The 27820-nt window shown below is 44.2% G+C and overlaps 1 protein-coding gene across 6 annotated transcripts; it reads left to right on the top strand.

The window, feature by feature from the left end:
• Positions 1 to 189: 189 nt before the first annotated feature.
• gtf2ird1 (GTF2I repeat domain containing 1) lies at positions 190 to 27820 on the top strand. Of its 6 annotated transcripts, none has more exons than XM_084029253.1 (27): positions 190 to 579; positions 7650 to 7779; positions 8720 to 8861; positions 9858 to 10034; positions 11285 to 11468; positions 13498 to 13823; positions 14923 to 15018; positions 16133 to 16216; positions 16902 to 17085; positions 18571 to 18596; positions 18999 to 19125; positions 19417 to 19460; positions 19634 to 19714; positions 20602 to 20763; positions 22542 to 22580; positions 22991 to 23068; positions 23276 to 23459; positions 23564 to 23625; positions 24133 to 24204; positions 24284 to 24551; positions 25133 to 25161; positions 25265 to 25312; positions 25400 to 25477; positions 25789 to 25981; positions 26299 to 26336; positions 26415 to 26521; positions 26937 to 27819. In XM_084029253.1, the coding sequence occupies exons 2-27, from the start codon at positions 7654 to 7656 to the stop codon at positions 27003 to 27005; spliced, it is 3024 nt and encodes a 1007-aa protein (XP_083885379.1). In that variant the 5' UTR covers positions 190 to 579; positions 7650 to 7653; the 3' UTR covers positions 27006 to 27819. The 6 variants fall into 6 exon arrangements, with proteins under 6 accessions (XP_083885379.1, XP_083885378.1, XP_083885377.1 ...); XM_084029252.1 differs by having other exon boundaries at positions 22988 to 23068; XM_084029251.1 differs by having other exon boundaries at positions 20602 to 20775.

Below are 27820 nucleotides of genomic sequence, written 5' to 3'. Positions count from 1 at the left end.
TACAGTATGTATATATATAGATCTCTCTCTCTCTGTATATACTGTAAAAGAATTGGATAATATAAACTCCAACATCACATGGAAACCCCTCCATGCAGACAGAAGGAGGGATTTAAAGATAAAGTGAAGTGTGAAGTTGCAGCCAAGTGGCAGACACAGTGATTTGAACAGAATAATATTATATTCCGTTGACATGTAAATGTGTTTGCCCGGGGTATTTTCCAGAGGTTCCTCCGCTAATCCTGTATGTAAATCGCAGCCAATAGATGCTGTTGTTGAGTTGGGCTGGGATTAGCAGGAGGCGAATGAGTTTCAATTTTACTGGATTACAGAACAAAGAAAGGGGAAAGGGACACCCTGCTCTGTTAAAGGGCGAAAAGAGAGGAATAAACTAATAGAATTAGACAATAACAGCTGTTTAAACGGTCGAAGTCCACGTCGCGATGTTCCGGATTACGATTTTTTAACGGACGGCTACATTGTGGATGGGAACCGTGAGCGTTTCTGATGGATTAAAACGGGGAATAAACCTATTCCGGGATTGACAGCGGCAACAAGGCTACTTAATCGCTAATTAAGGTGAGATCTGTGTTTGCCTGCTCTTCTTTAACACTCATTAGAGGTTACGTAGTTTGCTTTGCGTGGATCGTGTTGTTTATTCGCGACTGTACATTTAGAAATTACAGATTATAACCTAATTTCTGGACTGGGGGGGGGCGGGGGGGGCGAAGATGAAAGGAAAGTGCTAGCGTTTAGCTAACGAACGGGCTAACGGCTGTTAGAGCTAACGAGCGTAAAGCTAGCTGGTTAGCTCAAGCTAGCTGGTTAGCTCAAGCTAGGCTAGGCTAGCCCCAGCGTTATTATGATACCGTTAGCTAACAGCCAGCGCTCATTAGTGAGACAAACCGTCACGGTGGAGCAGAAAGGGTTCTAGCTAGTTCAGGGTTAGACCCGACGAGATGAACCCTGTAACCTTGTGAGCGTTAGCCTGTATTTATGATTAGGATACAGTTAAATGACCCCCCTTCTCCTCCCCTCCTCCTCCTCTTCCTCCCGCATTATCGCTATCACTGATACGGTTAGCGAGCTGTAACAACAAAGCACGCTAGCTAGCTAGCTAATTTAGCAAGTGTAGAGGGAGAGGAGACGAGACGTCTGAACTTCGGCAGTTTGGAGGATAGAAAGCTTCAACTAACAGTCTCAGTTCATCCCAACCGGTGCTAAAATAATCGCTAATTGATTATAATCACGTAATAAACGTAGCTCTGTTTCTTAACTACAACATAAAACAGGCAATACTTTAGTTGAAGCGAACTCAATTACTTTGTGTTCATCTGAAAAACAAACGTTCAGTCAAAAGTGCTGTTATTTTTTTTACTCTCAGCTGTCTGATTGTACTTTTATATTCATATACATGTATACAGTATATAAATATAAGTGTCTGGTGGCTTGAATTCACCAGACAGAGAAACTGTAGATCTACAGTTGTAGACATAGATCTATGTCTGTTCACTCATTTCCTTTTGAAGGAACAGACCTTGACATTTTATTTATTGCACCCAGGTTTCATATCCTGTGGTTTCCAGTGTCCCCCCTCCTGGGTCCATCTTTTCTAAAGTAATGTGTCTCATCTCTCTCTCATGTGATGTGATCTTAATGGTAGTTCTTCTCCCTCACCGACTCCCTGACCTTCTGTGCACCTTTAAAATATCTAAGCTGGTTCAAAATATGGCAGCGTAAAGTTACGTTCAGTTTGTAAATACACAGCAGGTACGATAAATGCTTCAATCAATGATGTGCACGTCTAAATAAAGGAGGGAAAAATAGTCGTCCTTTACTATCAACTGATTTAATTTTATACCAAATATGCATTTTTTATTTTTATACCATTCGTTCCTGTTAGCAGTTACAATCATTACATCAGTGATGACATTCCCAAAAAGGCCGCCGCCTCAGGCGCAGGGTGTAAACAAAGGGGCCGCGTTGTTGTTCGCTTGTTATGATAGATTGTCAAACCACACCCTGATTTACTGTCAGTTGCTTGTTAAAGTCATTTAAATATGTCAGCACCTAACAAAAAGGGTGAAATCCAAGTGTCCTGAAGCTATTTGGTTATTTTAGCCGCCAAACTACAGAAGAAGCCGGCGACCTCTAAAAGGTGAGCAAGGATTAAGAACAAAACTTTGTCTTGACTGTGTAGACATGCACGGATTTATTGATGTCTCTCTGACCTTCCTATTGGGTTTTCTTGCACCTGTTATTATTGATTTACGATGTGCCTTTTACAGAAACCCACCGGCAAAGTGCCAGTTTGAGCCAGTCGGGCCAGTTGGGGCGTAGTTACCGTTTAAAAATGGCAAGCCAGCCTGAATCGGTGACAAGTTAACAAAACAATGAGTGTCCCAACAGCATGCCAAACCACACGGACTTATAAATCACATACGGTCCCTGCCAACACTTAATAAATTAAAAGTGGCATTATCTTGACAGAAAACAACGTTTCTGTTGATTGAAAATAGTTTGTGTGCATCCTGGAGCCAAACTAAATGTGTTGGTTGCATGGCATTCCTCAGGAAAAGCCATTAGCTGTTTTCTTGGCGTCTTATTGCCACCTGTAGCTCAGAGGAGTAATGTGAAACACATCGGCAGGAATGTGTATGGCAACATACAAACAACACTCTGATCCACACTTTGTTTCCAAGAAAAACTCCTGCTGCTTTTTGAATATCAGCCATTTTTTCCACCTGATTGTAGCTAATTAGTCAGACTTAATTGAAAACACCCAAATAGGTGTGGAGGGTGTTTACAAGTCCCAGTCACCTTCTTGGAATGCTGTTAGAACCGGTGAAACCTCGTTAAGGCAACGGTGACGATTGTGCGTTCCCACGTTGTCGAGTTGTAAATGATCAACAGTCGCCTGTTTGTCCATCCAAAACTCAGACTTCAGAGGGGTTGGTAAAAATGTTGGTTAATTGCTGCTGGTTTTAATATCGTCTTTTTTTTTACTCCATGTGCTCATGTTTTGTCCCATTTCAGAAGCCCAAAGACCCAGTCCGTAACTGCTTTTGTTGTCCTAAAGACCCCCGACGTAGAGCTGTAATAGCTACCTGTTGTATGTGAACATGAATTCACTTTCACTGACTCGTGTAGATTTTGACTTTGCTTGGATTTGTTGTAGCCAAAGAAAGTACCCCTCTATCAGTAAACAGTTTTATCTCATTACAGACCTCTTTGGGTCCTCTTAAACGGGTTTTGTGCAGTTTTTTCTGAGTAAATTCATTTAGAGGTAGCTCCAAATGGCACTCTGGCAGTTTGCCCAGGATTTTAAGATGCAGGGAAAAATCCTGCAAGTTGCAAACAGTAAGACATCAGTCGAAATGTTAGAGAATGGAAGCTGTTTCCTGTTTGTTGCTTTCATCTTTTGAGCACACAGTTCTTTAAAAAAACACCTTAGTGCAGTTTACACACTCATAAAGTCCTTTTTGTCAAGGAGGCACCGATTTTTTCAGTCCCGATCCTGAACTGGACTTTGGTTGTCATAATGAATGAAATACCCCTGTCTCATTTACTATGTTTTGTGAGTGTGACTTCTTTGCTGTGTCATTACGATTCATATTAAGTATTGGCATATAAATATACTTTAAAGTACCAAAAGTACCTCTTAATTGTGCACTCAATGTGCACCAGAGTGATGCGTTTAACTTTAAAACGTACAACATTTCTCCCCCATCTACCTCTCAGGATCCTGTGGGAAACGTCGGGTTAATAATCCGACATAACCGCGGGATTGTCACGGATACCTGATCCAGCCGTTTGAGTCGTATCGTCCTGATATGCGATGAATCAGATCAGTCTCTTTTTATGACACTGAACAGATTCTGAAAGACAAAGCCCACAACATCAAACAGGTTGCAAATTCGTTTGGTCGAAGCGAAGCCTTTTCCCTTATTCACTGCCAACACAGCGACTGCAGGATTAGAATCTGAAAATCAGCTTCTCATTTCTTCAACGTTGTTCCACACTGAACGGTTCAATGTGCACAGAGGACACGACTGTGACATTGTTCTGGCAGTTGACATGGCATTATTCAGAGCGTATGCTTATCCCCACCTTTTCTCCTCCGCGCTACTTTCCTTTGGCCTTTTTTTTTAAAAATGTGAGGGAAAGAGGCCATCTATTTCCAGGCTGTAATAATTCAGGAGGGGGCTAATGTTTGCTGTGTGCCTTGGGGGAGGCAGATTTAGACGGCCAATAGACTTGGCGTGTTCAGGCTGGTGCAGCTGAGCCCCCATCACACCCACCCTGCCTCTCTGTCTCTCTGCCCCTCTGTCCTCTCTCTATTGAGTCAGTGGTTTGGGCTTGCCAGAGGCTAGCATAATGGTTCCCAGTGTCTGGAGAGATTAAAGGCCAGAGCTGCATTGTTCAAATGCCCCGAGATTAGTTTCCAAGGAGACGGGCTTCAGTTGCCATGAGAACATAGTGCTTTAGCCGGGCAGTTTTCCTTTAACAGGTCCTATCCGTTTGCCTCTTTGCTTTAATTGACGTAGCCTGTGTTATTTGGAGTTGAAATGATTTCGTTTTTTGACAGGAAGTTCCTGTTGAAGTGTGTTGTGCGGTTCCACCGTCTGCATGCAGCGGTTATGGAAACTTATCTTGGTTATCTTGAAGTCACTTTCATCCCCCTCTGCCGTCTGTCAAGGAGAAGAAAAAACACACAATATGAAGGGACTCATGTGACATCATGTGAGTGCTCTAATTGACTCCAAATGACAAACATGAGACCAGAAAACAATAAGTTGCTGAATTTGGATGGATACGCCTTTTAGCCGTGCTAGCAGTGTGACTGCACGGATGTTGGTCGGTCGACAACTTTGACTTTCTTAGTCGACCAGCAACTCAAAGTTTACTCTAATCCATGGGTTGCTGTGTAGACATTCATGGTTACATGATGAATCCGAACAAGTTCAGTAATATCCTGACTTTTCCTCTTGCGTGACGTGATTCTGAGGGGAATTATCACAACAGCTGGGTTGTCAAGTTCGGTTCACTGGCGTCCACGTTAACTTAGTCATTGTGAGTACGTTAACTAGGGCTGTAACTAGTATTCAATCATTTTTTATTATTATTGTTTTAGAAACGTGTTTTCTAACATTGGCAGATCTCGCAGGAGGGCATAGCCATGGCAATGGGGACAGCGTCCCCAGGAGAACAGCCATGTGGTTGTTTTACTTTCTTAATTATTACTTATCTAGAAAGCTGTCATCTAGTGGACAGGAAGTAAAACAACCACATTGCTGATAATGGCATTGGCCAAGGGCGTAGGTTTTTCGAGACAGGCGCATTTGTCCCACCCAAAAATTATACCGCAAAATATCTGATTTTTAAATATTTTACTCACTTGCTTTTATTTTGAAAGCGCAACACAGCGTCTTGTCACCGGCCCCATCTATGGCGTTGTATGCCTAATGCCCCCGAACGCCTTCGAATCCCTGCCTAGAAGGCTAAGTTGGGGGCATAAAGCCTGATTTCCACCGGGGACGTAAGCGCCGCGGAACGGCTGCACCGCGGTCACCGCTGCTGATCGCTGCCACTCTAATCGCGTGATCTCGCAAGACAGCGCTACGCTGCTGCATCCCCTCAACGGCTAGCGACAGGTTAGAGCCGTTAAGATGAAAAGACAGCAGCAGCGCAGTTTAAATGATTTCTTTCTCCAGGGAAAGAAAAAAAAAGAAAGGAAATGTGAGTTGGTCATAATTTTATCCAGGAGGATAATTATATTTTCAGACTAACGTTAGAGTTGTTGATGTTAAACTGATGTTGTGATTCAACATCTAACTAGTACACTCTTGCTAGGTAAAAGTTGTTATTATGAACGTTACTAGCCAAAAGCTGGCGGACTTTACAGTAAAGTAAAGGACAAAAAGCGATTTGATTTAAGTGACTGAAAAAATAACATTATTTTTCTTAACCCATGTCACTTGAAAACAAGTAACGTCACACATCTCCCACATCTAGAAAGGAGTTAGTCTGTCTGTCTGTTTTTCCCTTGTTCTTGACAATCCTATCAGTATTTTTCTATGCCTTATTAATCTCCACTGCTTTCATATTAGAGCTCAGATGAAGTCCAGCTGGACACTAACAGTGAGGTTGAGTACTGCAGAGTTGCAGGTAGGTGCTACAGCAGTTCCTCCAGTAAAATGCGGTATTTTTTTGTGATTTTTGCGGCCAAAAAATCCTTGATTATGCAGCATATTTATGCAATTTTATGCGATGAAATTGTGGGAACTTGCAAAAATTTCGCCTGAGCTACTCATTTAGCAACAGTGCAGAGGCTGCAGGGATCATTTGTGGATTGCCTGTAGAGGTACGTAGACTATTTGGGCAAGTGGAAAACCTGGTCAGGTTGCTTCTGGTAGTCCCTGTTTCATCCTGTGAGGCAGAGAGAAGTTTTAGTGTCCTCCGCAGGCTCAAAACCTGGCTCCGGTCCACAATGTCTCAAAACAGACTCAACCATGTTGCTGTCTGTCATGTCCATCAGGATAGACTTGACTTACTGGACAAGAAGTCAATTTGCAAGCAATTCGTGGCTGCAAATGACAGGAGGAGAAAACATTTAGGCTCTTTTGCCTAGGCCATTGTTTTTTAACCTTTTGTGTGCCACGGCACGTTTGACACTGTTGGATAACACTACAGTGCTATCTAGCTTTCATTTGTATCAGAACTACACAGTAATTTATATTTATCAGTTCATTACATCCATTCTAATGTTGTTTTCGTTTACCTTCACACACCAATTAGTTAGTGGAAATGTGGAATAATATCACATACTCGAGAGTAAAAACAAGTTGGTGTATGTTAAAATTTTTGATGCTGTTTTCCCCTTTAACCATAGCCTGTGTTCATTGAGGCATAAGATACAACTAAGAAAAGAAAAGGTATTCAGAAAATACTAATTCAAATTTAGATCAATATTCTTCCCATGTTATTTATCAGTCTACAAAACTGTATGATAAGGCCTGCAATTAAAGAATTAATTTGATATGTATCAGTTCAATGCTGCAATTCAAAATGTGTTTTCCTTTACAAATGTATATTTTTAGAAGAATAAAATACATTTGTGAATGTTTTGCAGTGTAGTTCATTTATGACATATTTCTCTTCGAACTATTAATGGATCAGTCAGGTTTCCGATATGTGTCCCCTCCAATGTTAAACTCGTTCCTACGCCCCTGGCATTGGCAATGTATAAGCCTGTGTAGTGTAGTTAATATTAATAATAGGCTGAATTTGAGCATTAAGTATTCAAATATAATTTGAATATTGAAAAAATATGGAATGAAATTCGAATAGTATTATAGAGGAACATTGACAGCTCTCACGTGAACGCATTGGTGTTAGCTTTTAGCTCAACGCGACAACGTTAGCTCTGTAAAAATCCTTGAGGACAATTTCTTGCTCCATTCGTCTCCGAGACTCCCGTGTCAGATCGATGCTCTGAGTGCATGCTTATATTTGCTTAAAGTCAAACCAAGTGATGTCAGCAGAAACTGCTTTGAATGCAGGTCAGTGCTGCATTCTCACGTCCAGAGTTTTGTCCGTGCCCCTCCCTCTGGCATCCCGCCTAAACCGTGTCCGTCTGGTCCCTGCAGAGGCATGGCTCAGATGAGGAAGCTGGCATGTGATGGCGTCAGGACCAACTCCCGGGCCGACCCACCGGCCCCGCTGGTGTCGGCCAGACAGGAGATCCTCACCAGTCTGGTGTCTGCCCTGGACTCAGTGGTACGTATAGATCCAGTCTCGCACCAGATCTCATTGTATGTTGCTTATTGACAGCTCTTAGCTAATTACTACAAATCCACCGTAATACATTTCAATAAACGGCACCTGTTTGTATGGTGAATATTTCTTGTTAACATGAATATACATTGATGTACAACAATGTGAGAGTATCTGAGGGTAAAATGAAGTATCTTGTTTCGGGCTGCACGATGTGTTTAGGCATCGACATCGTCGCATTAATCCCATGACTCTCATGTACGTGACCAATCCAGTATTTCAGATTAATGACCTACAGTCTAGGTCGGCCCGCCACAGTTTAATGACCAACTCTTATGTATTTTTACTCTTGAGTGGGAGGAGCCTCTGCCCAGCAGATCATTTCCCTGTTGACCGGCTATATTTGGTCGGCCTGGAGAGACCCGGGTTGAAGGTGGCTAAAAAGTGGATAAAAAATGTTTTTCTTTAATGGGGATGCAACTAATATCTGTATCAATCAATCCAGCCATGAATGTAGACTTTTCAAGGGTTGTCTTTAAAATGGCCTTTTCAGGGACCCAGCTACATTGATCAATCCCAAAACAGAAAGACTCCGGTCATTACGTTTGATTTTAAATGAACCTGTAATCACGTTTGCCTCTTCACTTCCCCTCTCTGCATGAGCTACAAAAGGTGCGGCATTGCTGGTTTACTGTCCCCGTGGAAACCTCGCCGCCGTGGGTGTTGTGCATCATAACATAGACCCAATCGTCACAGCAACATAGACCCAACTAATCCACGATCATATTTTTAGAATCTATTTAATTGATTAGTTGTTGCAGCCCGATCACCAGACAATCAAGCACGACAGCTCTTCTAGTTTTCTTAACCGTCTCTCGAGTTGTCTTCCCCAGAGATCACAGTATTGCCTTTCTGAGTAAGTGATGCCTCCATGCTTTTGCAGTGCATGGCCATGTCGAAGCTCAACGCCGAGGTGGCGTGCGTCACCGTGCACGAGGACAGCGTGATTGCCGTGGGCACAGAAAAGGGCCGAGTGTTCCTCAACTCCAGGAGGGAAATCCAAACAGACTTCTACAAGTTTTGCCGTAAGTTCCGCGCAGCTGTGCAATGGTGGGGGTTGGTTTTTTTCGTGATTCATCTTGATGGAGCATTCAACCGCCTCATTATAGCTACAGCTCTGCAGCAGTTCCATATAAATACACTTGTGTCGGACCTGTCCCCCCCTCCCCCCGTAGGAATTTGCAGTTTTGTGATCACACAAATGCAGATTCAGCCTAAAGCTTTAATAACTGACGACGCAGCAAGCAGTTTTTCTCAAAGTGAGATTACTTCGACAGAAAGCTAAGAAGTCGCAGTTTCACACATTTTATCACAATTTATCAGACTAAACGATGTATCAACAAAGTGTCTTGTCACTTTTGATGTATTACCTGAGGCATCACTGCGTTCAACTCTTACTTTTAGAACAGGAAGCCTGTCAGAGGCTTGTTTAGGAAGAGATAGGATTAAGGTAACGTTGCACTTCCTACTTGTTACATACAGAGGTTAAAGTCAAGGTAAATAACTGCACTTATGCAGCATTTTCTACCTTAACTGACAAAGCGTCTTACAATTAGCCTCATTCACACACACAGATGGCAACGGAGCTGACGTGAGAAAATATTCCAGTATACCTTCTGCCCCAAAATGTGAGCCTTTGTTTCCTATAAACTAGTGTGCAAGTTTTCAGAAATCCCACCTGTTGACCTTGAGCACTAAAGTAAAACAGCTATTAACACCAAATTGAGGTTTGATGGCTTCCCATAATGCTGTATGATTTGATCAAGCTGGCTATTCAAGGTGAAACCTTCCAGGGGCCCGTTGTTCCTGTTGGCTTCGTAAAGAACTAGAATAGAAAACACACAACACGTTGAAAAATGGACTCAGTGTGAAAAGGCCATGACTCTGACATGGACAAAAAGTGGTAAAAAATAATAAAAAATAAGCTACATCTAGTTTAAAACTATATTATTGCATATTGCCCTTGTTATTTTGAATGTTTGAGGAATTTGCGAGATGTGACTTTCGTCTTGTGCCTTTAGGGGGGCCGTGTCTGCAGAATGTGACCACAGGAAATGCCCATACCAAAGACCAGGAAGGCGATCTCAGCAAACCGAGTAAGGACGGTGAGCACGGGAAACCAAGAGCTCCGTTGGACACTCAGTCCAACATCTTTGTTCTGAGGAAGATGGTGGAGGAAGTCTTCACTGTGCTTTACAGTAAGGAGTCGCCCCTTTCTATGTCATAAAACTCTTAACCAACCCTGATCATGACTTGCATCATCCCTGAAAGAAAACATAATTTACCTAAACGATCAAAGCAAAGATTCCCCTTATCCAAGAGCAGAGCACAAACTTTTACATTTGTTTTACATTTGATTCTGCCAGTTGTAAATCTGTACAAGATGTATTAGGAAGTACCGAGGTTGCAAATTCAGTATACACTTTCAGTGGGAATTACCGGGAATCAAAGGTAAATATATGCTCTGGCTTGATTTACCATGCGGATAGAAACTAACCCTTTACCATATCATAAGCACACATCATCCATTCATTTGCCAAATCAATCCATTCATGTGTCAAACTACATTCTGTAGTATCCCACAGTCCAAACCGGACCCGAACAACCAAAGAGCCAGCTTTACTTTGAGCTTTCTGCCCTTACTTTCACCTCACACTCGCTTAAAGGCTAACCCTAGCTGGGCAGCTTCCACCATAAGCTTATTATGGGGGAGGACCCCCCTTAATTTGTCCCACCCACATTTTTGTTTTGCTACCGACGCCCGTGAATATATCTGATCTCTTTATATGCAAATTTGGTATTGAGGTTATCCAAAAGTAACAGAAAATAATCGTCATCTTGGATTAGGTTTCTGAATACATTTTTGAAACAGGTTATCAGTATTTTTTTAAGTGATTCTCCCAACCCTGACTTCAGGCTCCTATCTGCAAGGTAACTGAAAAATCATAAGAAATGTAAAATAATGCATTAAAAGTTCGCAGCCCGTTGGCTCTGTGCAGGGGTGTTGGCAGCAGTGTGGCTGCATGTGATGTGGGAGCATGCAGAGGGTTGTTACTGTACTGGATGATCTGATTTATGTGTATGCCCCCAATCTATGGGGAGAAAATCCTTTTTATAAAGCACACTTTCGGTCAGAATGAGACTTTTTTTAATCCCTCAGGAAATTGTACTGCTGCAATTGCTCCATGTGCTCATAAAAACAGAGCCCATAAACATAGTAATGTGACAAGAGTCAAATAAGTATACAAATATAAATAACTACACCAAATGTAAGTTATGTGTGCACAATGTAGGTAGAATAGTAGTTTGTAGTATAGACGTAGTTGTATCATAAATAAGAGACCGTATACAAGACAAGAAGGGGTAGCAAGTGAAAACCATACCCTTTACTACCCAAATACCCTTTGCAAACCCACAAAGTACCCACAATGCCTCATGCTATACGCAGGTGAGGCCGTGGGAAAGAGCAGCCTGGTCCCTGTGCCTTATGAGTGGATCCAGAAGGACCCCAGCTGCGTGGTGGCTCACGGTTTGCCCGAGGGAGTCGGCCTGAAGAAGCCCTCCGAGTATGACACCAAGACGCTGATGAAGATTCTGGAGCAGAGCCACCGCATCCAGTTCTCAGTGAAAAGGTGAGTCTGACCTGAACATGTGTGTCATTGTGCGGCACGCTGCCGTTTGGTTCGACTCGTGTCGGATTATGAAACCAGCTGTCTGACATCCGATCATACCAGAACAGAGTTTCCCGCTTAAATTTTTGCAGGGATGGAGACTTGTGCATGGCTGCAAGCACAGAGCTGCCCTGGCTGCACCTTCTCTAGCTGCTTATTGGTAGCAGACAGGCTGTGATGTATTAGTGAGGGATAGACAGGCTTTTAATTTAGTTGTGGAAAAACAGTCTCAGGTTACATATTAGCCGCTCCATGTTCAGAGTAAGATTTATGGGCTGACGCAGACTGATCCAGCAACACATTTGAATCTGGTGTGAGGTGATCAAGCATTTATTTTCACACAGTGCCGATGTCTTTCTGAGCAAGGAGCCTGGCCAGCGGTGCCGGTCCTTTATTTGGCAGGTCGACTCTACCAACAGCTTATAAACGGAACATAATGAACAGGTGACAGCAAGGACGGGAGTTGTAACTTCATGGGAGACAGTCTGGTGTGAACCGAGCCTGTTGACAGACGCTCTGATTAAATGCAGCGTGTGGAGAGTGTTGCTACGATGGAAATATATACTGAAGGTCATCAGGTTCCCAGCCACAAGACTGATACGAAGTGAACTCATCATTCACGCTTCAGCTGAACATTTAATCCCTTATTGTTTTAAACGCAGGATCTTCCCCCCACACCCTTTGTGAGGAACTGCAGTGACCAGGCTCTAAATTAAGTTCTGGTCCGTTAGTACTTTCTGGCTGGAATGGCTGTCGCTGATTGGTCAGACACAAACAGCTGATTCATTCACCAAAGGAGGACGTACTATGGTATGGATTTAGGATGAGGGGCAGAGCGTATTTCTTTGTTTGCATTAAAAGTAAAGTTAGGCTGTCGGCTTGTGGACTGTTATGAATAAAAGAGAGAGATGACGTGAGCGAGCTGAGAGGGCGAGCAGTGGAAGAGAGAGAGAGCGTGGCGGTCGCTGCTGTGAATGTGAATGAATCTAAAGCTCCGCTCTGCCTTTCATTCATTACATCCAACATGATGTAATGTTAGAGAGTCTGGTGGAGACAGAGAGAGTGTGAGTATGAAGTCAGCAGTAACATTTCAGCAAGAATGCAGCAGTGCATTGTGGGCGCAGTTCATTTGTCGGTCAATAAATGCTTCAACTAGACTGAAGTTAAGAACTAGCTGCTCCTGCCCAGGGACACTTAAGGTGGACTGACCTTTAAGGTGGACCAGCACTATTCTCCTTTAGGTGACAAGCTGCATCTCTGAGACTTGCTTAGCTTTTCTATTTTTTAGTAATTCTTTCAACTGTTTAACTGATAGCACAGTTAATTATTAACATGCTCTGTTTGTATCAGTTAAACATTGAAATGTAACGGCATCATGTTGTATTTTTGACTTGTTACAGTGTTTTCAAAGAACTGTAATGGTGGTATTAAGCACTCATATGGGTTCTCGGTATCGGCAAGTACTGAAATGTAAGTACTTGTACTTGGTCTGAATAAAAGTGGTGCGTCCTCAGCATCGACCAAGTCATTTAGTTTTGCTGTTTAGGAGCGTAACAGTTGTTTAAAGACTCTCTTCTGTGTTTGCTCCATTAACGAACATGTCTCTGGCCCTCATAGATAGGCGGGTTCCTGTGTCTGATACTGTATGATGGAATAAACATGAAACACAGTGTAGCTGTCGAGAGAGAGGCTTGAATTTGTGTTTGCCACTTTTTCTTGGACAAACACACGACAGGTTGGATTGAGGGAAAGGTAAAGAGTTGAAATCTCAAAGAAACACTTCATCTGATCTAATTTAGCTTTTAATCGCTTCTTCAAAATCAAGGGAACAGATATCAAAAAGAGCCGATGCTGCAGCAAATGTTGATACAAGCCAAGAGACACTTGGCAAGTGATTCCGTTTGCAGACAGAAAGCTTGATGTCAAGCTGTGATGTATTAAAACCCTCCAAATTACTTTCCTCTTGATTCTTTGGTGTCCACACGTACAGGCCTGCAGAAGATTTGTCTCGAGAAGCCAAGTCCAGCACCGATGTCAATCACAACTCTTCCTCCGGCGCCATGACGCCGAGCAGCCACGGCCCGGGGAAGACCGCGGCGGCCCAGGTCGTCACCACCACGGCAAGTCCCGCCGCTTCCAGCAACTCTGTCCTGTCAAACTTCCTGTACGGCATGCCCATGTCCTCCAAACCTCACCCGGACAGCAAGCTGGACTTCAAGCCCATGTCCCTCCTCAACCTGGGCAAGGACAGACTGGCCAACTGGACAGCAGGGACGGACAAGATGAGCACGTCTGTCAAGGACTGTGCTACCAACGGTGAGAACAATGATCAGAATGATAATGAAAAGTAAAACCTCTCTACATGACAAAAAGACATGTTTTTCAGACTAAGTGCTTCATCCTGCTCCTCCGGCGTTGCATTATACCGCTCGTTATTTCAAGCAGCCGTTCATAGCACATTTCCTTGTAATGCTCGTATCTGTTAATGAGTTGTATAAGTCACAGCCACCAGGTCAGGTGAACTGGCTCACATCCATCCATGCATGTGTCAGCTCGCTCTGGGCCGGCTCGTGGGCCGGCAGGCTGAGGAGGTCATTCCAGTCTTCCCCTAAGCAACGTATCCAGCTCTTCCTGGGAGAGCCCGAGGTGCTCCCAGGGTACACCAGACATTTAATTACTTCAGCTTGTTCTGAGTCTACGGCAGGGCGTCGTACCTAATGAGCGTGCCCGAAGCCTTTCCTCGTGAAGGAGAAGCGTGTCTACTACGAGCTGCCTCCGGATGTCTGAGCTCTGAGATGAAGCCCAGCCATCCTACGGAGGAAGCTCATTTCCTTCATAATCATAGGGGAGACCCGGAACGTAGATGGAAGGTCGAGATCTTTGCCTTCCGGCTCAGCAGATCACCTGGACTAGAAGGACATGACCCAGAGATAGTGAACTCCCTCTCTCCCGACCTGGAGGTGCAGAGAACTATTGCCTCAGACTTCCTCTCATCCCCAAGACTCCAGTGCGTTTCCAAGGTCACGGTCTTGTGAAAGTTAACCACATCAAGACCAAAGATGCAATTCTGAGGTCCCCAAACTGGCTGCACCTTGAGATCCTGTCCATGAAAATCCCAGACCGAAAACACCTTGTCAGCACCCTGGAATAAACTTTTCCGGAGAGGCTGAAGCAGCGTTATCCTGCAATAAGTAGAGCTTACTTGCTTACCAATATTTAAAATCCTAGAAAAGAGGTCATACCTAAAATGCAGAAAAAGCACTGCAAAGGGGAACCGCTCAGAAAGATTTCACTCTTTATCCTGGTGCTTTTGCATCTTGAAAGTCAATGAGATAACATATTGACGTATCTATCTGGAGTCTAACGTCTCTGACTGAAATGAAAGCGAACTGAACGGATTGCGTTTGCATTTCAGACGAGACGACGAGGCTACCTGGTGAGCAGGGTCAGAGCCCTCCCGGCATCCACATCTCTAAACGGCTGCTCTTCTCCATCGTGCATGAGAAATCAGGTGAGACTGAACCACCGACATGTGCTGGAGCCAAATGTGCCTGTTTTAAATGCACCGCACAAGTGTTGGTTATTATAGACGTGTTAGACGGACTGAGCAAGTTCAAATCAAATATTCTGTCTCGGCCAATGATTGCTCAAATATATTGACTGAGAGAATATTTTCTACCGATTAAAAGTCATCACTAAAGAGCAGCATTTAAAGGATTATTTTATCTGCACAAAAATTAAATTTTTTCTAAACAAAAAGGTTAAATGACAGCACTTCATCAGTTTAATCTCCAGAATGAGTGAAATTTAGCCTGTAAAGGGATTATTTGTCCTTTTGGACGGCTTACAGATAGACAAGATTGATACACTTCTATCTCTCGAAATGAGAAGGTGTTCTGTGTGATTTCCAGTATAGTTTGGGTGTTTTGAAGTGGGGTTGAATGAGGTACTTCTCCATAGTGGATTACCTAAAATAGAGATGGAGTATAGATGGAGCACCAGCAGGGGATTAAAGCAATGGACTGCTGTGGACGTATTTTACACACCTTAAAAAAAAATCGATATCAGTTTAAGGCCCAATCCCACTCCCACTTAGACCCCTCCGTTGACTCGTTCATGCGTAGTGGTAGGTGTCCTGATTCTTGTTGTCATGGAGAGCTGAGGTGAGGAGTTAGGGCTGTATGACCCTCCAAATAGAGGATTTTTCACATGGACACTCCAAAACCGTTAAAGTATGCTTTCAAATATCGATAGCAGGATCAGCCTCAAAATTCCACCATCAGTCAGGCAATAATATGCAGTCACATATAAATATCCTGAATACCGATAGAAGTTCAGATCTGCGCTCACAGAGATGCAGAGATGTCCTTGTGTTCTCCTGTGGCCTGTTAGCATCGGCAGGCTCAGACAGTAGCCAAGCATTGTTTACTGAACAACGGCTAAACTACACTAAACCTGCACCATGAAGGGCTAAGCTACTAAGACGTCAGTAATCCAATAAGCAGACTTATTTCCCAAGCTGACATGGAGTAGATGGAGAAGATTAATCTCAGGTCATTTGGATGTTAATGACTTCAGTGAAGCACGTTGGACGTCCTGCGGTTCTCATGCTTCTTTCTTTGCAGAAAAATGGGATTCTTTTATCCGGGAAACTGAGGACATCAACACACTGAGAGAATGTGTTCAGATCTTGTTCAACAGCAGATACGGTAAGCCTCTCTCTTCTTTCGTTTAGATTGAGTCTGGGCCTCGGTGTCACACACAGGCAGCGGTGAACTACGGTGCCTCCTCAAGCAAATCTGTGGTTGGTGATGGATCGGGGTCAGTGTTTTAGTTTGATCGTCTTTTTCCTCAGCAACTCACAAGACATGTGTGTTAACGCCTACAAAGAGGAAAAATACAAGCTAACTTCAATACATGCATTGTTTTGCCACTTATTTGAAAGTATCCAAAAGACGCTCGTAAGCAATCCAACCGTGCTTATTCTGCGTGTCTCTTTGAATTAAGGGAACATTTACGGCTGTGCGATCCGTTCCCAGAAGGTTGTTATCAAAGCCCACGGCACCGATTATCATTCCCTTAAAGTTTAATTCCCCATTTAGAAGGAATTATCTTCACTTAAACCTTCACATGTGGTGTGCATCCCACTGGAGGCTGCTTTTCCTTTATGCAAATGAATGTTTGATGAATTACACTTGCATGAAGATGAATAACCAGCGATGACTTATAGTGGAAGTGAATATCCAAGTGAATCACACTGCTGGTTGGTGTTGGGGGCGATACAGCAAAGCCTGTTTGGAGCTCAGTGCTTGGTTATAACAGAGAGGGTTTTTATTTGGGATTTCATCGTGGATCGTGATCAAAAACATCATCAAACATGTTATGTCCCTCCAGCTGAGGCCCTGGGTCTAGACCACATGGTGCCTGTCCCCTACCGCAAAATAGCCTGCGACCCCGGAGCCGTGGAGATCATCGGCATCCCTGACCAGATCCCCTTCAAGAGACCCTGTACCTACGGAGTTCCTAAGCTCAAACGCATCCTGGACGAGCGCCACGGGATCCGCTTCATTGTCAAACGGTAACCGTTGCTGTTTTTTTATTATTAGCACTTTATTTGGATAATATACGCACTAGATTTTCAAGGAAAAGCTTGTGTCGTTGTCTTAATTTAGTCACTGAGCGTCGATTATTGGCATGACAGTGCGGGCTCACCTCTTAGCCCTTTATTTTGAAAATACTTCTTTAATTAAGCGCCACCAAGCAAGCCAGCCTACACCATCTGTGTGTCAAACGTCTGTTTCTTCAGCGCCGCGTCCCGCTGGCTGCTAAACCATTTCCATTCATGTCCCAAATGACTTTCTCTTTCCCATCCATTTGTTTTTTTTAGCTAATTCAAATGAGCCTCCATGCCTTGTTTGAGATAACACATCTTTTTAACGAATCCTGCAGGCAGCTCATTAGTGTTAATAGAATTAGGTAAGATTGGAAATGTGATTAATTCAGAATTGCATCACACTGCCGTTGGTTGGGCGACGTTCCAGCTGCCGGCCCTGATGTTCAGTTTTGGCACGTTCTTTTGTTGACAGACTGTCCATTAAAAACTGACTGATCGTTAATTATAGCTGCAATAACTCAGAACTTCGCTCCCATTTAAAGCCGCAGACTTGCTGTTTATTTGCGTCCGTACGATATCGCATGTAATCACGACCTTGTTTTGAATCCACGTGTGTGAGCGCTTCAATATCTCAATTAAAGCTCAACGCTCGCTGGTCTTTGTTGCCTTTGCATGATATTTCCAACGTTAATGAGTGATCGTGATGATGGTTAATCTTTAAAAAGAAAAAGGCTCGCTGGTCACCGCTAGCTTTTAGCTGAAGTTCCTCAAACAAGACAGATTATTCCACATCTGGTGCTCTAGAGGGCGCTCACAGCGGATGGGCGGGGCATGTGGGACTGACTCAAAAATAAACTACGCCGTCCGTATTCATAGCCATGAATTAAAGGTGTCATCCGGTGAGTACGATCCCCTCTCTAGCGCCACCAACTGTTCCATGTTTAACCCACTACAGCTTAACAACTCATTGTGACTGTTTCTCTAGACCGTTGGTCTTGTTCAGCAGTGACCCCGATATAAAATGAGGTCATCTGAATTTAGGTAGGTCAGCTAGTAAATCTTAGAGGAAAGTACCCGAGCTGTGCTCCTCTTGGCTGGCTGCAACTTTTTTCAGAAGTTCAATCTCAAAACAGTTGGATGTAGAGAAACGGAAACAGTCTGAAGATTAATTAGGATCGCAGCAGGAGGAGAGGAAAGCGTCGGACGGATCCAGAAGTACAGTTCCCATCCGAGCGATCCAAAGTTATTTTTAGACGGAGGGATTCAGCGATGACAGGAAACGACTCATTTACATGACTGTTGACTGAGACTGATTGTTTAAAGAGCATCTAATGTGCTGAAGAAGCTGTTAATGATGTGTTTCCACATTTGCAGTTTTTTTTCCCCGAAGAGCTAAAACACTCTTTGAACTCACTAATGGCCTATTTTCTTTTTTTCTTTATATTGCAGAATGTTTGATGAAAGGATTTTCACTGGTAAGACGATTTATATTCTCAATACCATTTTCTCATGTATATGAGCTCATTAATAAAACATGCTGCTAATTATACTGGAAAATGTACCAGTCTTTCAAGGATTGCAAAATGTGTATTTTGGTTAAAAAATGTCTGTTTGTAGTGTAGTATAACAGCTAACCTGTAGCTAAAGTAGGGGTTTTTACTGAAGAGAGCACAAACGCATCATACAGGGAACTTTGGGGAACATCAAATTACTTTCTGGAGGATTCCATGTGTGCTCTGTGCACCGTCGTTAAGTTGTACGATATTTGCTAGAATCTTCACAGTGAATTACAGCAGCTGGCTGACAGGAAACTGCTCTGTCAGGTGTTCTTCTAGATTTCCAGGCCGTTTATCTTCTCCGTGTCTTGTTTGTTGAAGCTGCCGGTAAGATCGCCAGGGAGGAGGGCAAGCACGAGCTCGGCTCGATGGCCGACGACGGCTTCCTCGACAACCTGAGCATCCCGCCCACCGCGGCCGAGCTGGTCAGCCATCCTCACAGCAGCAGGTCAGAGCCCCGCCCTCAGGAGGTCATAGGTCGTGACGTGGAAACGTGAGCCGGCAGCGAACCACTCCAAGTGTGGACTTAATGAAAACAAATTATTCAATGATTTATGAATTGACGTAAAAATGATAACTTTAAGGTTTAAAGTGTTTCTTTAATCCAAATCTGCACTATTTAACACATCTCATTCCAGCGTGTTCACACAGTTAGAAGCCAGTTTTCTGCTCATGCATTTTTAATGAACCTTTTGTAATCTGGCAGTCACTTGAGTGTGTTTTTTATTTAATCTCACAGATCAGCGAGTGCATGCGTGAGTCCCTTGGCTGACTGTGAAGCAGGTATGTGCAAATAAAAGCATTTCTGCATTGTTAAAAATATTTTGTGCTGTCTGAAGTAACAGAGAGGTTCATGCCCCGGGTAGCAAATTGAAGTTTGAAAGCAGCGTTTAAAACACACACACACACACGCACACACACTCACTCAGGTGGAATCAACTGTTGGATGCCCGCAGGTCCTTCAGGCGATTGCATTCCTTTGAAACGGATTAAAACGGAGCCTCCAGATGGGGACATCATTCAAGTCACAGTGCCCGGTAAGTGTGCAAAACGATGCCCGTTGGTCCATTGATGGCGTCCAAGCTCTCGGCTGGATGATGATGAGGTTTTTGAGCCGCGTATACTAAACATGGTGGGGACACGAGCAGAACCAGAAGTCTTAATGGGTCTTACAAGGTCCAGCTCTAGGTTCTGGGTCTTTAAGTTACCGTGGTGTCGGAGCAAGGTGCCAGGGTTATACTGATCAGAACAACGAGATAACTACTTTTAAAACGTTTTCTGAATGGAGTTTGGTTGATGGCTGCTAGGCTACGCTAACATTGTAGCTGCTCCATCAACACTCTGTTGTGGAAAAATGAATCTGCCCAGTAAAGATCAACAACCAGGATCAGCTTTTTCTCCGAGGTTTATTCAACAAAGTATTTTCGTCCGCAGAGGAAAATAATGTTCACCCCTGCCTTCTGATGCAAAGGTTCAGAGTCAGCAGGAACGACCCTGAGTCTAGCAGGAATGTCCCTTTTGAGGAGGAGGAATCATACCGTAGACAAAAGATGGTTCATGTCCTATCTAAGACAAGATGTACACAGGCATTCATTTTAGTCATAGCATAACAGTTGAGAAGAGGAGATCCGGATCGTCTGACCTGACAAAGATTCTGATTATAAATAACAAACGTCCAAAATTCCCATAACAACTCCAAATAAGGTCATCTAGACGTAAATACTCTGGGGGACCACAGACAGTCTCTGGTTCCTCCACATAGTCTGGTCTGGTCTCTGGACTAATGTGAGCTACTATCTAGACCTCTGGGGGACCAGACAGTTCCTCCACACAGTGAAATGTTCTTGTAAGCTGTTAAACCTAAAGTGCATGTAGTTCTCTTCAGCCCCGACTAACCCGGATATGAAACCTCTCTGTTCCTCAGACGCTGGTACGAGTGGGGAGGAGCCCAGCGAGTCTGTAGCCGAGCCGGTCGCCCCTGCAGCGTGTCCAGCCACGGCCTCGCCCTCTACTCCCTCTGCTCCCTCTGCTCCCCCTGCTCCCCCTGCTCCCCCTGCTCCCCATCACCAGATGGAGAACCACGCAGGTAACCACGCAGGTAACCCCCAACCCCGTCACCCCCATTTCACCCCCCCCCCCCCCCCCCCCTGGAATGCCAGCCAGCGTGGTGCCGCCCCACACTGATCTTTAGGGATCTAAATGAGCCGACACACGTATGAAAACACTTTTTCTCAGATACTTTTTATTCTCTCCCACTTCCCTCACAACCTTACACCCCCCAGCCACCGGTAGCTACACCCCCCAACCTTACACCCCCCAGCCATTGGTAGCTACACCCCCAACCTTACACCCCCCAGCCACTGGTAGCTACACCCCCAACCTTACACCCCCCAGCCACTGGTAGCTACACCCCCAACCTTACACCCCCCAGCCACTGGTAGCTACACCCCCAACCTTACACCCCCCAGCCACTGGTAGCTACACCCCCAACCTTACACCCCCCCCTCTACGTAGCTCTTCTCTCCTCCCAGTAAAACACTAGCTCTGGTCTGGAAAGGCACCGTGGATCAGCTGTTTGACAAACCTTTTTTGCCATTGGAGTGAAAGGCTGATGCATTGTGCGTATTTCCAGATTTGACCCGTAGCTCTGGTGCTCAGAAGGATTTAGAGATTTCAAAGATGCTGTCTCCCAAACCCTTCCTCTGTCTGCCATGAAACCCAGATGACGAGAGGTGACCGAGACATCTGAGTGGACTCCTCTCTCTCTGTAAAACACCAGCCTCGTTTATTAAAGGGTTTTTATAGACATTTCTTTCTTCGTTCACCCAAAGAGGACGATGCGGCTTATGAGATACATGCCAATGCTGTAATTCAGTTCACCTTCATTATATTGGTGTTGCAGCACTTACCCTTTATGCTTTAAGGGATATTAAGTTAGGTGTATAAAACGTTTAGCATTTAATACAGAACCCTAACCCTAACCCTAACCCCGATTCTAAAAATCACTACACTATCAGTGATCAAAGTGTTCAAATATCGTGTTTGTTTATAAAAAAAATAAATGAACATATAAATGAGGCATTTTATTTATTTATTTGTTCACATTTGGACGTTTTGCCACAGAGAATGACGAGTCCACTCAATGTGATCCTGGTCTCAGCCCACGATGCTTTCAGGAGGCCTTTTGTTTTGTTAATTTGAATGATTGATTTGTTTAAGTTTTCTTTTCTTTCACAAATGACCCCTAAAGGAAAGAAAACGAAGGTACGTGCAGCGAATGTCACACTTAGAACAGTTTGCTGTTGCATTTGATTCTTGATTTGTTGCTATTTTGCAATATATGTAGCACTTAAGGGTTCATACAGGAGTTATTCTGCTTCTGTTATTCTGCTTCCGCCCTGCCGTCAGTAGCTCTACATATATATATATATATATATATATATATATATATATATATATGTAGAGCTACTGACGACTGGGATATATATATATATATATATATATATATATATATATATATATATCCCAGTCATTCAACCTGCCGGTCGTGGTGACACGTTTACACCATTAAACACCAGAGGTGTCAAAAGTCCAGATGTTCTCTCCTCAAGTAGAAGTACAGATACTTGTGTATTCAACTTCTTAACTCAAGTAAAAGTGATAGTACCGGCTCTTAAGTGTACTCAAAGTAGATCATGAAGGACATGTCTACTGGCTGACTGAATCTAGCGTCATATTAATAATAAAATAAATAAGCCCTCTGCAAAGGTTCTCCGTGAGCTCGTAATCAATAATAACTCCGCCTGCTAACATCTGATTTATTGGTCGTAAGAGTCTGAAAGCATGTGTTTTCTCCTCTTGCAGCTGAAGCTCTGTCACCGAGCATCAGAAGATCTTCTGAAGGTAACGTTTCACATTTCATAGCTGTGTGAAAAAGACGCCGTAGAATCTAACTAGCAGACGCATGATAATTCACAATGTTTTCCCGATAATCATTAAAATACTGGAACACATCTCTTCTTTTTTTTCAAGAAGATTGTGAAGGAGGAAAAAATGATCATGTATAAATTCAAAAATATTTTCGAGTGTATAAATAAATAATTATTGTTTAAAAAAAACCTGGTCTTGATATCCTGAAAGCAAGCTAGAAAGCTTTTTGGCTTCAGTCTTCATCCGGATAATAGAAATTCACCTTGTAAGTCTTTAATAATCCGCAATAAAACCCTGTGTCATCCCTGATTGAGACCCCACCCAGTCTGTTAGTCACACCGGTGGTCCGACTCAGCGTTTCTTCTGTTTGACTCGTCTAGCAGGCAGTTTGGTGGAGGACATCAGTGAAATGATTCTTCAGCTTCGGAGACAAGTGGAGAGCCTCTTCAGCGTGAAGTACGGTAAGAAGCCTGGAGCTCAGGACGCCACCAATCCTTCTTCACACTCTGCTATTTTATTATTTATGTTAAAACGTACATTGTCTTAATGTAAGTGATGAAACGTGGAGGTTTCATGTTGATATCTACAGTTAATTAATAGTCCCATTAATATCGATAACGTCATACGACTGTAATAGTGAGCACCAGCCTGCCTCTCCTCCTCCTCAGCCGATGCTCTGGGCCTGCCCGAGCCGGCCAAGGTGCCCTACTCCAAGTTCCAGATGTACCCGGAGGACCTGTACGTCAGCGGCCTGCCGGAGGGCGTCTCCATCCGGAGGCCCAACTGCTTCGGGGCGGCCAAGCTGCGCAAGATCTTAGCTGCTGGCAGTCAGATCCAGTTCGTCATCAAAAGGTGGGAGTACAGGGACAGGGACGACTGTTGCTGCAGCCCATCACCTCCGTATTTAAACAACGGGATTCTGTAAAGAGTGTAAAAGTCTTTCTGTCCGTCTCCAGGCCGGAGCTGCTAGCTGAGCAAGTAAAACAAGAGATGCCTTCGATGCCCATCTGTGATCCTGGTGAGTCCCTCTCGCACACTCATGTCATAGATGGTGTATTTAAATGTAAATAAAGACGGTTAGATCTGGCTGATTGTTGCAGTTTGTTTATGGCCGTTCAGCAAGTCAGAACACTTCGTTTACCATGATGCTTTGGGGTTCCAATCCCTCAGTGGGTCAACGCCTGCAGTTGCTTTTTGTGAGTTGATTGCCATCTGCTTGATGAGTTCGACATTTAACCTTCAGCTCTGGAGGATGTTCTCAGACAGAAGGAAGGCTGCAGAACATTCCACCATCTGGAAAGTTAATAATGCAGCTTTAAGGTGCTGTCTGCCGTGTCCTCCTCGTGCTTTACAGGGAGAGGGTAAATCCAGTTCATGTGCTAGTTGAAAGCGGCTCCTCCGAGGGAAACAGGGGTTTCCCGTCACTAACTGTTAGCTGTGACAGCTGCAGGAAACAATCAGCAGCTCTGAACGTAAATCTTAAGAAGCAACAAAAACCAAAGTTCTGAATGTTTTGTTTTTGAAGAACTGGACACTCAGGATGCAACACCAGTGACAGAGGACACTGCAGCGTTATCTAAGAGACCTGGTTTCTCAGGTAGGTCCGGGTTCCCCCTCAAGCTTAGAGTTGATGCTGTAAACGGAGCTCCAGCTGAAACGTCTTCTCCTCTCTGCAGAGTGCCTGGAGTCCAAGTTGTCCAGGATCGACCTGGCCAACACGCTGCGGGAGCAGGTCCAGGACCTGTTCAACAGGAAGTACGGGGAGGCACTGGGCATCAAGTACCCAGTCCAAGTGCCTTACAAGAGGATCAAGAACAATCCCGACTCGGTCATCATCGAGGGCCTTCCCCCCGGCATCCCCTTCAGGAAGCCCTGCACCTTCGGCTCCCAGAACCTGGAGAGGATCCTGGCGGTCGCCGACAAAATCAATTTCACCATCACCAGGTGGGCAGTAGATTCTCCGAGCTGTTTCACTGCCAATGAAGGCTTCAGCCAATCACGTTAGAACGCAGGTTGGATCCATATGTATAAGACGAGGTGCCAACCAGACCAGATCCTTCCGATCTTACCTTTCATAATAAAAGCCCAGCACGTATCATATTCCACCAGATCCACTCCTTCCTTTCCTTTCACAATAAAGGCCCAGCATGTATCATATTCCACCAGATCCACTCCTTCCGATTTTACCTTTCATAATAAAAGCCCAGCACATATCATGTTCGACCAGATCCACTCCTTCCATTCTTACCTTTCACAATAAAAGCCCAGCACGTATCATGTTCGACCAGATCCACTCCTTCCGTCCTTACCTTTCACAATAAAAGCCCAGCACGTATCATGTTCGACCAGATCCACTCCTTCTATTCTTACCTTTCACAATAAAAGCCCAGCACGTATCATGTTCGCAGGTAAATGTTTCACATTTCTGTTGCGTTGGATACATCAAGCCTCAGTTGTGTTTAGGCTTTGATCTGTTAAACCTTGAACATTCAGGCATCACTTGACTTTCTGCTCCTTCTTTCCAGACCTTTTCAAGGACTCATTCCAAAACCAGGTAAGAACAGAATTAGATTGTTATCATAACGTCTGGTCATACTAACGTCACGTAATATGAATAATAATGATAATAATAATACAGAACTTTTTTTTTTTATCAGCACCTCGACGCGTCACTTTACTAAAGAAGGCCTATGCCTCCATAAACGGTGAGTGGAACACGGCCGTGCTGCCGCCGCCTCCTCAGTAAGCTTTGTATTCTTGAAGTCGTTGATAACTTTGTTTTCACCCGACAGATGACGACGACATCAACCGCATGGGGGAGAAAGTCGTCCTCCGAGAGCAAGTCAAGGAACTGTTCAACAAGAAATACGGTAAATAGACGAGCACCGACTTCGAGTTAGATTGTTATAAATCACATCATCTGTTAGCGCCTTTTGTATTTATTATTACAATGTTGTCCGTGTGTGTGCACTAAGAAGAAAGGACACATAATGTGCATGGTATTTGCAGCACAGCAGTGCACATTTCTGAGGGGGATCGCTTGATATATTCCCACAGTAGAACGTCTATCTGTAATATTGTATGAAGTAGCGTTTTGTCCTCCCGTCTGCAGCTCCCTGCAGGTGCCCACAAAGCTTAATTCCTGCCGGCTGTGTTGTGTCTTTGATCGTGGTGTGTTCAGGTGAAGCTCTGGGCTTAGACCGCTCCGTCGTGGTCCCCTACAAGCTAATCCGTGGCAGTCCGGAGTCCGTAGAAGTGGGCGGCCTTCCGGACGATATGGCCTTCCGAAACCCCAACACCTACGACATCGTGTGCCTGGAGAAGATCCTCCAAGCGGCGGAGAAAATCACATTCAACATCAAGAGCCAGCTCCAGTGAGTGTTGAGACGCCGCCACCGCGTACAGAATTTCACTGGGAATTAAGCTCATTATGCTTTCTTTATGCTTTGGATTAAAATCCAGCCTCTGAGATGTCAAAGAATAAATCCTCCTCAGCAGCAAATATAAATCATGAAATGGTGAACAATATTTTGACGTTCAGGCGGTTAAGCTACGATGAAAGAATGGAGGCAAAGAGAGAAACGAGTGCACGGCGCTCTGAAGCGAATCACCCAACTGTTTTATTTCTGCTGAGTCATGAAACTGCCTGTCTCCTCCTCCTCCTCCTCCTCCTCCTCCTCCTCTCTCACAGACCGTTTGCAGAGATCTGCAGCCAAGCTTGTAACACAGGTAGGCGTGGTACGTTCCCGTGTCAGTCGGCGTGGCGCTCTCAGCGCCACAGACAAATAACCAGCGCCGTGTCTCCAGCAGGAACAGACGCCTCCACCAATCGGCGGAAGCGTAAGAGAGTCCAGCAGAGCAACCGAGTGGCCGCCTCCCCCGACCTGATGTCGACCAATCAGATTCCAGTGATGGTATGTTTCACGAAGGGCACCTAAAAACAATTAAATATTACAATATGAATACAAATCTATCTACTAGAAATATGACATTTCATGGAAGCAAAATAACCTAAAATGTCAGTGTGTTTTTTTGTCTGTTGCATTGATGCTTTCCACAAAAATGTCCTCAAAACGGTTAATGTCATTTGATTTCTACCAAACACGCATTTGTGTGTTTAACTGGAACGACTGACGGCGAATATTAAAACGCTGTTTGAGGTCAACGACCGATTTGTGCTCATGAAAGCATTTCCTCCACCATTAAGACTGATTTCCTCTATTGTCTCTGTGTGTGTGTGTGTGTGTGTGTGTGTGTCTGTCTGCGTCTGCCTGCCTGCCTGCCTGCCTGCCTGTCTGTCTGTCTGCCTGTCTGTCTGCCTGCCTGCAGCAGTGGCCCATGTACATGGTGGACTACAGCGGCGTCAACGTGCAGCTCCCTGGGAAAGTGAACTACTGAAGGACTCGGCTGGACGACTCTTCCTCATGAACACTTCAGAGTGCCGAGATGACGTCATCTCTCCGGACCGAGTGATCCGGTTTGACTCCGCCCCCGCCGCCGACAGGAACAACACAACGTACGTGGATTAACAACGTGGCGGCTGTTGTCCCGCCTCCGACGCTGCCGGCGGGGACCGCTTTGGTTTTTCCTTCTGAAAGTTGACCACGACAGTAATATTGTTTTGTTTTTTGAATATTACTAAAGCCCTTGCATTTACGACGTGTCCATCCACTGAGTCACGTTGCTGTATCCGGCATTTGGTTGCAATGTATTACTGACAACAAAAACAACAACGACGACAAAATGTCTTTGATAACGATCTGGTTCCATAATATTCAGATATTTGTACTTTTTATTTATTATATTTATTGAAATATAACATTATGTGCAGGGATGTAAAATACATTATTCTGTTATACGGCTCCTTGAGGAACTATCACAACACTAACACAGATGCTACTAGACACTCAGTAACTATGGTAACCGCTGAGATCGGATTAGACCGCAGCAACGAAGCGTCTTCGTTCGGACTCGAACAGCGGCAGGAAGTCCTGCAGCAGTAAACAGCCTTTTTTTAATGTTATAACCGCATTAACATAACGATATGTACAAACTCTCTCATTTAAAGTCAACCTGAATGTATCATGTAAAGGAAGGAATGGTATGTTATTCTGCGATGGCCGTCTCCGGACTAACGATATTTAATATGCTGTACCTTAACGCCAATCAGGCCTTTGAAATAAAATGTGTTGCCTTGCACTTTTATTTTGTTG

Source organism: Eutrigla gurnardus (genome assembly GCF_963514095.1).
Source record: "Eutrigla gurnardus genome assembly, chromosome: 15".
Taxonomy (NCBI): Eukaryota; Metazoa; Chordata; class Actinopteri; order Perciformes; family Triglidae; genus Eutrigla; species Eutrigla gurnardus.
Note: the sequence above shows the minus strand (reverse complement) of the source record. Positions and strands in the feature narration are given on the sequence as shown.

Bases quoted from the DNA above. Each gene is read 5' to 3' on its own strand.
- gtf2ird1 (XM_084029249.1), top strand. From the start codon at position 7,654: ATGGCTCAGATGAGGAAGCTGGCATGTGATGGCGTCAGGACCAACTCC. The intron at 7,780-8,719 runs GTACGTATAGAT...ATGCTTTTGCAG, and splicing joins TGTCTGCCCTGGACTCAGTG to TGCATGGCCATGTCGAAGCT. The intron at 25,478-25,788 runs GTAAATAGACGA...TGGTGTGTTCAG, and splicing joins ACTGTTCAACAAGAAATACG to GTGAAGCTCTGGGCTTAGAC.